We start from the raw sequence: 13,277 nt of genomic DNA, 5'->3' as shown, positions 1-13,277 counted from the left end.
CCCAGGCAGAGGAGAGGAGGTTCACAGAGGAGCTACCGGATGAACGGGAGTCTGGACTTCTTGGATACCAGGTTAAATAAAATATTTTTGCTTTCCTCATCTTACTCTACTGTATTTTCCCTTTAAAAAAAGAGAAATTCACATCTGTGTACTCCCAGCACGAGGATTTCTGTTTTCTGGAATTGATTTGGATTAGGGTTTTTCGTTGGGGGATTAACTTAAAGCAAGAGTGAATCCCTTTGGGGCGGGTTTGTCTTTGGGGTCAGTGTGATAAAAAATACAGAGCTCCACGTAGAGAGAGGTAGGGGTCTCCAGTGCCTGCAGCTGGAATGAGGTGTGTCGAATTCTGCACTTCCTCTTACACACACAGCACTCTTGAAAGGCTCGGATGTTCTCGCTTCCCTTCACATCTCACCGAAAGGCATCGTTCTATCTCCCAATATGTGGTTTGAATTTAAACCTTGGCTCTCAATTTACTCTTCTTTTTCTCCATAAAAAAAAGAGTGATTTGTTTCCTCCAGTCCCCCACCACCTGCAGAAAAAGGTGGCCAAAAATGTAGTGATTCTGTGCACGCAGTTACAGTCGGGGTTTTTTTTTTTTTTTTTAACTTCTTAATTTTTGTCTACTTTGAGAGAGAGACAAGAGCATGAGCAGGGGAAGGGCAGAGAGAGAGGGAGACACAGAATCCAAAGCAGGCTCCAGGCTCTGAGCTGTCAGCACAAGATGCCGATGCGGGGCTTGATCCCACGAACTGTCAGATCATGACCTGAGCTGAAGTCGGACGCTTAACTGACTGAGCCACCCAGGTGCCCCTTGAGTACAGAGTTTTAAAAAATATTATTAAAATGTGTAGTTTTGGTGCAGTTTTGTTTCATCAGGAGAAGCACCTTCATATTTTGCCAGAGTCCTTGAAGCCTTCTTTGAAACACACAGTTTTATAGTTCTAGATGGAGAGTTGAAAACAGATGCAGGTAGCATAATCAATCATGACGTCCCCGAGCAGGGCCTCCGTCGAGAAGAGTAATCTCTGCTTTGGCGGTGCCCCCTCGCCCCCAGAGAGTTATGTAGTGCAGATTACTGCAGTTGACCAGAAAGACGAGGCACTTGACAGTTACATTAAGGAGCTAAAGTCCGTACAGCAGTTGTAGATTTGCTAATGCCACTGTATTTTTCTGCTCATAGCATGGACCCATTCATATGACTAATTTAGGTACAGGCTTCTCCAGTCAGAATGACATTGAAGGTGCAGGATCGAAGCCGGCAAGTTCCTCAGGCAAAGAGCGAGAGAGGGACAGGTAAGTCATTTGGAGCGGAATTACGTGACTGTATAAAGATGTCATTTGTGTGCACCACTAGTGAGCTTGATGGTTGCTGTGGGCTTTCGTGTTCTAGACTGTAACAAGATCCATTGGCTCAAATAAGCTTCTGTTCTTTGTAACGGATACGCTAATGGAGAATACGATGCGCCTCCCAGTCTCCAGGGCCTTTGTACTCAGCTTTGAATAATTCAGTTCTTGCTCATTCAGGCTTCTTCCTTTACCTTCACTGTCTGTGTCTTGGTCGTTTTCCTAAGTGTAGGCAGGGACAGAAGTGTGATACAAGCCATGTTTGCTACTTGGAATCCTAGAACGTGGTGGACCGAGGTATTTGAGTGGAGGTCTGGCCTTGCTCTCCAGGGCTTGAACTCTCCTCACGACCCTTTGAGCCTTCAATAGATGAGCCTGACTTCTCCCAGCAGCGCATTCCTGTTTTGGCCCGGTCCAGCCTGGCTGTGTGGACGCGCCTTAAAATCTGACAACTTGATAACAGCTTGAAGGGTGGGGTCAGGCGGAAGGGATAGAAATGCAGGGTTACTTGCTTTGTGTCCGCCGGACAGGTTATGGTGGATTGAATCTGTCTGAAAGGCCGTCACATTTTTTTCTCCTAACAGGCAGTTGATGCCTCCACCAGCCTTTCCAGTGACTGGAATGAAAGCAGAGTCGGATGACAGGAATGGGTCTGGGGCCGGAGCAGGGGGCCACGGTGAGTGAGGTGTAGCTGGGGACGCGCGGGCGGCTAAGACTGGTCCTAAGCTCTTAGTTTTCTGACCTGATGTTCATTCAGATGGCACTCACTCAGGTGTTTAATCCAACTTCTAAAATCTACAGGCTAATGAGAATACTTGCTTTTATTTATATGGACAACACAATAGTTACATGGGCTTAATTTTCAACCGACGTGGGTCTAGAAAAGAGTTAGTCAACTTAACATTTTATGCATAGCATCATGAAAGCCCTAGGAAATACTGATGATTGGTAGGTCATTTCAAAATTTTGTTGCCTTTGTTGTCCGAATACCTGGAGGTAGTCTGATGCAGACTTGAGGACGGGCATTTCAGGGCACTTGCCTGGCTCAGCTAGTGGAGCCTGTGACTCTTGACCCTGGGGTCCTGAGTTCGAGCCCCATTTGGGCACAGAGCCTACTTTTTAAAAAGATCGATGTTTCTTTGTATTGGGAGCTGAGCTACATCTCCCCGCGTAACTCTTATTGTGAATGGTCAGCCTGTGGCTATTAAAAAAAATACTGCCTCTTAGTATCCCAGAACTCAAGATGTGTAGAGGAATGTGGGCCACTCGTGTTCTCTGCCTGTAGTGGTAATAAAAGTGACCAAAAGAAAATATTTTTTTTTTTCTTTTCTTAACTCCTTTTTTTTGAACTCTTTAAAAGGTGAAATATCAGCTTCCAGAGACTCACTTGCTAACTTTCCTTTTTTTCTTTTTTCTTTTTTTTTCTTTTTTTTTTTTTTGTTTCTTTTTTCTTTCTCTGTTTTCTTACATGGTTCTGGTGGACTCACATTTGCTGATGCTGGTGCTGTTTTTCGTGTGATCTTCAACGTTTTTGGGTGACCATTGACCCTGTGACCTCAAAATGGTGTCCAACTAACCAATTACAATTAACATCTTTTTTTTATTAACGAATTTATGGTATTATCTTTTTTTTTTTTTTTTTTTTTTTTGTCTTGGTGGGGAATGGGGCTGGGGTTGTTTTCTCTATTCTAGATTATCCAGTCAAGAAGCTGAAAACTACAGAGAAGGGATTTGGGTTGGTGGCTTACGCTGCAGATTCATCTGATGAAGAGGAGGAACACGGGGGCCATAAAAATGCAGGTAGCTTCCCACAGGGCTGGAGTTTGGGCTATCAGTACCCTTCGTCACAGCCACGAGCGAAACAACAGATGCCGTTCTGGATGGCCCCGTAGGAAGCAGCGGAGCAGAGATTTGACCCTCGGTGACTCTCTTTAGCAATAATGCATGCGTTTGATTTAATAAGACTCTGGGGCCTGTACTGGGAACCATCTTGGACCTTTGCAGAAGTTAGGGATGCAGCGTGTCCTTCCTCAAAGGTGTTTCGTCCTTGTTACAACATCCCCGTTTCTGCAGTGGCGTAGCATCTGTTAAAATTTCCTTAGAATCCACAAGTGTGTCTCAGAAGCTTTTTAACAGTTGGTGAAACGTGCTTGTTCAACAGAGCATCCCAACAGGGTCATTCCCATCCACATTTGACTTGGTCCAGCCTTTTCCACACCAGTGGCCCCTCTTCTGACGAAGAGAAAGTTTTATTTGTATTTTACTACTATTTGGTCAATTTTGATAACAACTGGGTACAAACAAAGCCTTACTATTTATTAGTGGGGAAGTGATTTTAAGACCATCCTTTCCTTTCAGCACCTTTAAATCTCAGAACAGTGCATCCCTGTTTCGTTTTTGCATTCTTTTCTGTTTTTGGAATCTTCAGTTTTACTAATCTAAAACTGTTGGATATAGCTGGGTCCTGAGTAGGAAGATGAAGGTTTTTTTGTTTTTTGTTTTTTATCTTCCGTGTGTCTTTTTATCGGGATGATCCAAAGCTGGCACCTTCAGGCACTCGCCTCAGAAAGCCATTGCTAGTTTTCTTGCCCTTCTAAGCTCCATGTCTTCAGCTGGGTCACAGAAAACTGCTTGATCAAAAGCTGGTCAGAATTCCTCACAGAAATGAAACACAGTGGTCTGTCTCTCAGAACCGGTTGCAGCTAAAGTAGAGAGATTTGACGGCTCCGTAGGATGGATGGCGGACTTAAGGACTGAAGTTGCAACTTGTCCTTTTTCTTGGCATTACAGGTTTTGCCAAAAGAACTTTTTTGTATCAACTATTGATGTGTGAAAGAAGGAGCTAGTCTGCTGAACCAGGAGTAGTTTGAGATACTGAACTGTCATTTTTGCACATTTGAATACTTTGCAGGCTGGCTTTGTATAAACATATTCTCTGGTTTCCTATATGTTGTAAATATTTAGACCATAATTTCATTATAAATAAATGTATAAATATTCTGTTTGTGGTTTGTTCTCTTCTACAACCCATCCACACGCTAAATGTGTCAACTTTTACTGATAGCATAACAAAATTATAACCCACCAGAAAAATAATACACATGCCCAGAAGTTTCTATAGAGTTCCAAAAATTGATGATTTAACAGAGTAAAGCCTTCAAAGTCTGGATGAAAACACCGAGGGTAATTATGGTGGACTCCCTCCATTCTCCTACTTTAGCCCTCCTTTATGGAACATGGTTAGATAGTGAAATAGATTTTTAAAGGAAATAGACTTAAAACATTTAAAAATTTTTTAAAAAAGGAAATAGACATTCACAAACCATGCTTGAGAAAGTATCCTTAAAAAAAGGGTGGGTAGAAATTTAAACAAAATTTGCCAAGTTCCTTCTGCACCTGTGCACACTACCTGACACGGAGGTGAAGATCGTGATAATAACTTCACTTATTGCTGTATATAAAGGCCGTGTGAGGGCGTCTGGGTGGCTCGCTTAGTTAATAGGCACAGGTCATGATCTGGCTCATGGGTTCCAGCCCCACATTGGGCTTGTCTGAGAGCGCAGAGCCTACAAATAAAAAAAAAATTTAAGGGCCATATGATGTCTTAAATTTTTCTTTAAAATCTCTTAATTTACTACTGGGGGGGGGTTGTAGTACATTTATCTTAAAAAACCTAGGGGCACCTGGATGGTTCAGTCGGTTAAGCAGCCGACTTCGGTTCAGGTCATGATCTCACGGGTTTGTGGGTTCGAGCCCCGCAACGGGCTCTGGGCTGACAGCCTGCTCAGCCTGGAGACTGCTTTGGATTCTGTCTCCCTCTCTCTGCCCTCCCTTGCTCACACTCTATCTCTCAAAACAAATATTTTAAAAAAATAAAGCAAAACTAGTTTTAAAATGTCTTTCTTTGGGGATCCTGGGTAGCCCCAGTTAGTTGAGTGCCTGACTTGTGTTCAGGTCATGATCTTGGGATCCTGGGATCCAGCCACAGGTGGGGATCTGCGCTGAGTGTGCAGCCTGCTTGGGATTTTGTCTTCTTCTGCTTGCACTTTCTCAAAAGGAATCTTTAAAAAATAAAAACCGAGATGTCTTTAAGGTACGTGCGTGTAAACACGGAACTGTGTTCAGCCTAAGCTGAATGTTGTGAACGAGCCTCTGGTCTTGCAGACCCCTGCAGTCACTGTAGCTGTGCTTTGGGGAAATTTGCTTTTTCTGCGGTTAGGCCGGAATCCTGACCTCGCACTATTTTCTGGGAGGACCTGGTGGGTGCCCATTTCGTTGCCTCTGTACGTTTGGCCAAATTCGCTTTTTATCACAAACGGCACACGGCCGTGGTAAGTTGGTCGCCAGGGACACCCCTCCGTCCTTTACCAAGCCCGCCTCCTTTTCCGGCGCGCGTGCGCACACCGGCGAGTGGGCTCTCCGAGAGGCGGGGCGGGGCNGGTCCAGCGCGTCCTTCTTGCTCTCCAGGTGCGCGTCCCGAGGGGCCATGGACCCGGGCCCGCGCCCCTCCGGCAGCGGCTGCGGCAGCCCGGCAGGCCTGTCCCGGGAGTACAAGCTGGTGATGCTGGGCGCCGGCGGCGTGGGGAAAAGCGGTAGGTGCCCTTGGGCTTCCACTTCACCAGAAGTGGGGGGTGAAAAGTGCTCTTCTCCACCCAAACCAGGTCTGCGGTGTTGACACTTGCGGTGCTTCCCGTGGGCCACTTCTCTGGATTGTAACTTTCCTTTCTTGTTTTGAAGCCATGACCATGCAGTTCATCAGCCACCGATTTCCAGAAGATCACGACCCCACCATTGGTAAGTCACCTTATCACTGAAGTTTCCAGATAAACTCTATAGAGGCATCTTAGCCTCCGTTTTTGAAAGTTTTTTTTTAATGTTTTTTAATTTATTTCTGAGAGAGAGGGAGACACAGAATCTGAAGCAGGCTCCAGGCTCTGAGCTGTCAGCACAGGGCCCGACACGGGGCTCGAACCCACCAGCCGTGAGGTCATGACCTGAGCCGAAGTCAGGTGCTTAACCGACTGAGCCACCCAGGCGCCCCTTGAAACAGTTTTTTAACTAGTTATCTTTTGAGCCTTTTACTCTAAGATTTTGTAACAAGAGTTTCACAGCAGTTGGGAGCAAATGAGTATTTCTTTTTCCCTCACTTCACTCTGTATTATGTGTGTAAGCCATTTTGGGGACACTTTTCTTCACTAGACTGCATTGTCAGGTGAAAGGAAAAGTTTAAAGGCCACCTAACAGCTGCCTTTGCTGTCACTTCTCTAAGGGTCTCTGGCTCCGTAACTATGAGTCAGCTGATTTGAACTTCCACAAAAGGAAGCAGAAAAACAAGTCGAGCCAGTGCTGAACTCTTACAGCTCAGCCTTGCACACTGGACTCCTTCCACTGGAAGCCCTTCATTTACTTCCTCATCCCTCAAGTTGATTACCTCCTGAGGTTAATATTAACACTCTGCTGTTGGCAACACGTCGTGGGAGTAAAAAGTAATTTTGTTTTGCCTTTTTTAAAAAAGTTGTCATTCTCTACAAGGACCGAGAACACTACTGTCATTCCTGAACCATAAGGAAGCAGGTTTGATTTTAAGGGGTTAGTTACATCCCAGGACAAAATAAAAATGGTTGGGGAGGGGACAGGGGAGGGCACAGAAGGTCCGCCGTGCTCTAGTGTGTTCAGAATGTGACTGTGTGGTGACCCTGGGTCTCTAGGGAGGATTGCCCCTGGGCCAGGCCCTGCCTGTCCTCCACAAAGCCAGTAGTGCTCTGTGCTGAGCCAGCTTTGGATGTAGTCATTTTATACAGTAAATGCTTCTACAGCTTGAGAAAAACATAAACAGCCTTGTTTTTTTTTTTAAGCTTATTTTTATTTATTTTGAGAGATAGCAAGTGGGAGAGAGTCAGAGACAAGGAGAGAGTCCCAAGCAAGCTCCGCACTGTGAGGGCGGAGCCCGACTTGGGGCTCAAACTCACAAACTCTGAAATCGTGACCTAAGCTGAAATCAGGAGTCCGCCGCTTAACCGACTGAGCCACCCAGGTGCCCTGGTACTTTATCTTTTCTTTTTTTCTTTTTTTAACATTTATTTATTTTAGAGAGAGACAAAGTGCGAGTGAGGGAGGGGCAGAAAGAGGGAGACACAGAGTCTGAAGCAGGCTCCAGAGCCCTACTCGGGGCTCAGACCCATGAATGGTGAGCTCATGACCTGAGCCAAAGTTGGACACTTCACCTACGGAGCCACCAAGGTGCCCCAAAAGAGTTAATTTTTTCAGTCAATTTTTTTCCCCAGTCCACTGCTCTCCTGACAGCATTGTATGATTCAACAGCAGATACTTAATGTCTCTTGAGTTCTCGTTATATGCCAAGCACTGTAGTAGGCCCAGAGGGTATAGTGGGGAGCAAAAAGATTTGACCTGTGCTCTCTTTGAGTTTATATATTGGGTTTTGTTTCAACTTTGGCTGTTGACTCTAAGAAGAAAAGCCTTACACTGTACCCAGTACACATATGAGTGTCTTTGCCTGTGTGTACGTGTACGTATGTACGTATATACATGTGATTAAGATCAGGGAACTATTTATGTCACTGCGTGTGGTATGTTCTTCGTGCTTTTTCCTTTAGATTTTTGCTTATTTATTTTAATGCTGATCCCATCCCATTAAATTCATTCACGACTCTTTAATCCTAATGGATCATGACCTGATGTTTGAGAAACAGGGGTGTAGTGGGCTCTTTATCTTTGAGGAAGAGTCAGAGGCAGGGGTTTGAGAAAAAATGTTGAAATACAGTGGGGTGTAAGCAACAGTTATTTGAATGATAGAAATATTGAGTGGGTGTTTTTCTTTTTTCAATTGTATTTTCCAAGGTTACTATAATAACATGCAATGAGAAATTAGTTTCATAGAGGAGAAATTATGACAATATGGATTACCTAGAAAAAAGGAAATTTTGGTTTTTCTTTTTTGTTTGGATTTAACAGGAAGAGAAACCATAGTATTTAGTCAAATGTAGCTGTGTAATATGGGGAAGACTTTTACTGTTTTAGAATTTCACTTTCTTTACCTACAAAATAGAGATAACGGTGCCTGCTATGGATTATTGGCATATCTGTCACTATTGGATTATTGCTACTCTTGAATGAGTTCAGTATCTAGGTTACTTAGGATAATGCCTTGCATCTAATATTAATTTAAAAATTGGTAAGGTTACTTTCCGAGTGTAATATTTTTTAAAAAAGACAGTGTCCTTTTTTTTTTTTGCTTAGGATCATAGGTGAAACCTTAGAAACTTGAGCAGTGAACAAGCTTACGTCATTGCCGAGGTGAAAACAAACGCCCCAGCTGAAGACCCAATTCGCATATCTTAATAGATTTAGCATGTTTCCCGAGAAAATCCGGGCATGTAGAGAACGTGGGTGTAATCTAATTCTCCATAAGGCAAATTTTGAAATGTTTATTTTTGAGAGAGAGACAGAGAGAACACGCACATGTGCACGCATGCAAGCGGGGGAGGGGCAGAGAACGAGACAGAGGATCCTCTGTGCTGACGGCAGTGACCCTGTTCTGGGCTCGAACTCACCAATCGTGAGATCATGACCTGAGCCAAAGTCAGATGCTTCCCTGACTGAGCCACCCAGGCGCCCTCCATAAGATGAATTTTAAAATAAGGTTGCAGGGCTCTGGGGTGGCTCAATTGGTAGAGCCTTTGACTCTTGATCTCTGGTTCATTAGTTTTAGTTCAAGCCCCATGTTGGGCTTAGAGATTACTTGGAAAGGAAAAAATTAAAATTCGGTCACATATTTCTGTATTTATGGGTTTATAGTACCACTTTCTTCCCTCCTGTAGAAGATGCTTATAAAATCCGGATCCGTATTGATGACGAGCCTGCCAACCTGGACATTTTGGATACGGCTGGACAGGTATTAAATCTCAGAACACTAGGTATAAGGGGGTGTTCACTCTGGTAAAGGGGAGGAAGGCTTACTCAGAGAAGATCACCAGTTCCTCTCTGTTGATTTTTCATGCCCTCTGACTCAGGATAGCAGGTAATTGATGTGTGTTTTTTTGACTCTGAAGTAATAGCTAATACAGCGTAGTGCTAGGTTGCACCGATGCAGTCGTGACCCTGTCCCCCCCCCCCAGGCAGAGTTCACGGCCATGCGGGATCAGTATATGAGGGCGGGAGAAGGGTTCATCATCTGTTACTCCATCACGGATCGTCGAAGCTTCCATGAAGTTCGGGAATTTAAGCAGCTTATTTACCGAGTTCGACGCACTGATGATACCCCTGTGGTTCTGGTGGGAAACAAGTCTGACCTGAAGCAGCTAAGACAGGTGAGGAGCGAGCGGAAATGGGATCTGCGGTCTTGGGAGCTTGGTCATTGTTGTTTCACTGTTTATAGGTTTCTTTGCCTTAAGATAAAAATCTAAAATTAGCTTCTCCTTAACTTTGGAAATTTCTCTATGTCTATTAATTTGCAGTTACTTTGGAGAAAATCTGAATTAGGAATCTGTTTACAGGATAAAATCCATAGGATGGTAATCCAATGACATACAACTCACATTAAATGAAGGATCATGGAATGTTCATTTCCTAAAACCTTAGAAAATGAATAATCTATGTATTGATGTTGCAACAGGACAAATGTAGGTTAGATTCCAAGATCGACTTCCTGACGGTGAGGGTAATGAACTCTGGAAGGGGCGGATAAGAATCGGGAAGGATTTTAGAGCAAGTGGTGCTGGTCATCAAGTTACCAAGCATGTTTAAAGCGTTGCTGTTTGGGGTCACAAGGCACACGGTGACTACTGATGGGAGCGGTGGAGGGGGACAGACTTTTTGGATAGTAGTTGGATAGTACAGACGTTCATAATGCTTCTCTGTTAATGCCTGTTTGAAAAATCTTTCCAGGAATATACATATATAAAATGTTCATTGCCAGGCTATTTATGGTAGCAAAGAGAAAAAGTCTGAATGTTCAGACCTAGGAGAAATTATGGTCTATCCCTAATTGAATATCTCGATTTTGGATTTATGAAAGTTTAAGGAAATTAAAATTACATACTCAGGATCTGTAATTACTCCCTGTTCTAAGAAGTTCTCTTTAAAGTAGATTAGAAATAGAATCACACAATTTGAAGGCAGAGGGAATCCTCGAATTCAGCTTTCCCTACTGATTTCTTCTTGAATACCTCCAGTGTTGAGGAGCTCTCTTTCTGTTAGATAGCCCCTTCACTTTTCACATTTTGGGGCAGCTGTAATTGTTTTATATGGTTACCACTATACGTTTTTTCGTGTTTACATTTTCTCATGTTTATGTTTTTAAAGGTCACCAAGGAAGAAGGATTGGCTTTGGCCCGAGAATTCAGCTGTCCCTTTTTTGAGACCTCTGCTGCCTACCGCTACTACATCGATGATGTATTCCATGCCCTCGTACGGGAAATACGTAGGAAAGAAAAGGAGGCAGTGCTGGCCATGGAGAAGAAGTCTAAACCCAAAACCAGTGTATGGAAGAGGCTAAAATCCCCGTTCCGGAAGAAGAAAGACTCTGTAACTTGAAGGGAAGCTGTGAGGTGTTCATCTGTGAACTGCAGGGCGTACTCAGAGCAGTCCAGTAACCCGCGTTAGTGAGCACGGCGCTCGCTCTTTCTCCTGTTAATGACCGTTACTGTAAACATAACCGATGAAGGGGGTGTGCCTAGTGGGAGTTTCCAGTGATGTGGTGTGTAGAATACTGTCTTTTAGTTCATTCTGACTTATTAACCCAGTGGGGCACTGTCTACTTTTAAATTGTCACATTAGAATTTGATCTACCGATGCTTCGGGTTCTGTTCCTGATATTAGTTCATTAGTGTTGATTGTTTATACCCTGGGGGAATATATGTATCACGCGTGTTTGACTAAGCCCACGAGAGGGACTTTCTGCTATGCACTACTCCGTGTTCTTTTCTACTTGGGTTTCCTGGGACCTTCTCTGGGAAGGCCTCACTTTCTTCTGTTCTCCTGTGCTTCCTGGACACAGAGCGAGAACCTGGTAGGGAGACCAGTGGTACAGCTCAGAGAGTAGCTGTGGAACTGCCTCCTGTTGGAGATTAGGGACTGATGAGATCAGGGAAGCCAGGCTGTGGGGGCGGCCGGGTAGGTCACTAGGGACAGGTAGCATCCCAGCTGCGTTCTCAGTGTGGGCCTGGCTTTCCTGAGACGCGCACATCTTACCCAGACGCACCGAGATGGGTGAAGACAAACAGAAGCAAGTGCAATGTATGAAGGTTTCTTCTACGAAGCTATTTTGTTCTTCCTTTCAGGGTTTAGCCTTCGTTTTCTGTCAAAGGTGCGTGCTTTGGGAACCATTACTGGATTACTAAGTTCTCATTCAGGATGTATTTTTTCTCCAGAGATGCTGACACCCATGTGTCAAGTGCTTCCCTGTGCTCCCGAGGAGAGCGGGGCCTGGCCACGTGTGCTATAGGTCCGTCGTCAGACTCCCCGTGACTTCCGTGACTTCCGTACGGCAGAGCCATCAGGGGTTAGAGTCCACTTGCGTGTGCCTCCCCAGCACAGTCCCCAGACTCCACGCTCTGGGAAAGCCTGTGCGTCTTGTACTAACGAGCCAGTTGTGAAGCTTTAGAAAATTCCCGTGTGCTGGGCTTCTCATTGAAGATTTCTTTACAGGGACCTTGTTGAGTTCACCTCAGGGTTGTCTGAGCCTTGACAAAACTTAGCCTAAGAGAATACCACCTTGAGATTTGTGCATAGCTGGGAGACGGTCTTGAGAAGGAACAGCTTTAAATATTGGTGGTGAGTTCTCTTTTTTAGAATCAGGATTGTTTTGGTACCTGGACTTTCTATGTGTAGAGATTAAGTGCGAAAGTGTTAAGAATAATGCAGCGTATATCGGACCTTACATGTCATTGAAGCATTCTAATCTCTTACCGGGACTATGGGGCCCCTCTTAAAAGCGCACACCTCAACTGACCTGCTTTCCCTTTAATTACAGGCGGGAGGACAGGGTGGGTGTGTTTCCTCCTACCCAGTGGGGTTTATGTTCTAGGTTTAAAGAAAGGTGATGGTTACAACTTTTCTTAGCTTAGTAGTGGTCCCTTTTGAAACCAGATAAATTATGCTTTGTGGTACTCAAGCCATCCAAAAGTGAGAGACCCAGAACTTGAATCTATCTATGCAGGACGGAAATCTTACAGGAACCATAGCACTTTAGCAAAGCATGAAGGTAGAGACGCAATGTAGTGCAATTCTCTTGTACCAGTATTTCACCACATGTAAATCAGCTCGGCCTTTTACATGTAATGCCTTAGCTTCTCATTACTAATGACCTAGGGAATTGTAATTAGCGTCAGACAAGAACTTGACAGCTGTATAATTATTCAGGACATTCAAGGCAGCAGAGAACATTGCCAGAAACAAAGATCGGTGAGACAGGAGGGAATTTGGATTGTGTATGAGAAAAGTAACACATTTGTGTTTTTAAGACTGTCACTGTCATATCTTTGATCATTGGATTGATCAGCCCATTAGTTAGTATTGAGAATTCTGTTTATGGTGCTAAATAGTTTAAGGGGGTGTATTATGTGTAGGTAACAGCTCAATTCTTAGTGACCTAAGAGTGTGTAATTTATAAGCTCTGAAGAGTCAGGTTTATCCACTTTGAGGGCATTACAATCAGTTACTGCCTAGAACTTTGAAGAGAGAAACATTCAGGGACAAGCCTCAAAGCGCCGGAACTGTCTGTGCCGCCAGGTGAAGTCATAAGATTTAGAAACTAGTGTCTAGAAGGGATACATTTTAACTTTATCAAATATTAGAAGAATCGGTCTGCTGTGATGTCTGGGGGTTACGGGGGAGGAAGGGAGCAGCCTCTCACGTACGTGCTTGTGTGTGAAGACAGTTTATGTGACACAATACAGAACTTTTAAACACTC

The 13,277-nt window shown here is 44.2% G+C and overlaps 2 protein-coding genes across 2 annotated transcripts in view; both read left to right on the top strand.

Moving 5' to 3' along the window:
• KHDC4 (KH domain containing 4, pre-mRNA splicing factor) overlaps positions 1-4,347 on the top strand; it is a 17,816-nt gene extending 13,469 nt beyond the window's left edge. The window contains exons 12-15 of the mRNA XM_077764161.1: positions 1-71; positions 1,184-1,296; positions 1,932-2,023; positions 3,040-4,347. The exon at positions 1-71 is cut by the window's left edge and continues 40 nt beyond it. Coding sequence (XP_077620287.1) covers positions 1-71; positions 1,184-1,296; positions 1,932-2,023; positions 3,040-3,239 — 476 coding nt within the window. The 3' untranslated portion in view covers positions 3,240-4,347. The remainder of the gene's footprint in view (positions 72-1,183; positions 1,297-1,931; positions 2,024-3,039) is intronic.
• RIT1 (Ras like without CAAX 1) overlaps positions 1-13,277 on the top strand; it is a 245,244-nt gene extending 231,967 nt beyond the window's left edge. The window contains exons 2-6 of the mRNA XM_077764188.1: positions 5,816-5,939; positions 6,085-6,141; positions 9,186-9,259; positions 9,483-9,674; positions 10,669-13,277. Of these exons, the coding sequence (XP_077620314.1) occupies positions 5,834-5,939; positions 6,085-6,141; positions 9,186-9,259; positions 9,483-9,674; positions 10,669-10,899 (660 nt within the window). The 5' untranslated portion in view covers positions 5,816-5,833 and the 3' untranslated portion in view covers positions 10,900-13,277. The remainder of the gene's footprint in view (positions 1-5,815; positions 5,940-6,084; positions 6,142-9,185; positions 9,260-9,482; positions 9,675-10,668) is intronic.

Source organism: Crocuta crocuta, unplaced genomic scaffold (genome assembly GCF_008692635.1).
Source record: "Crocuta crocuta isolate KB4526 unplaced genomic scaffold, BGI_CrCroc_1.0 scaffold528, whole genome shotgun sequence".
Taxonomy (NCBI): domain Eukaryota; kingdom Metazoa; phylum Chordata; class Mammalia; order Carnivora; family Hyaenidae; genus Crocuta; species Crocuta crocuta.
Note: the sequence above shows the minus strand (reverse complement) of the source record. Positions and strands in the feature narration are given on the sequence as shown.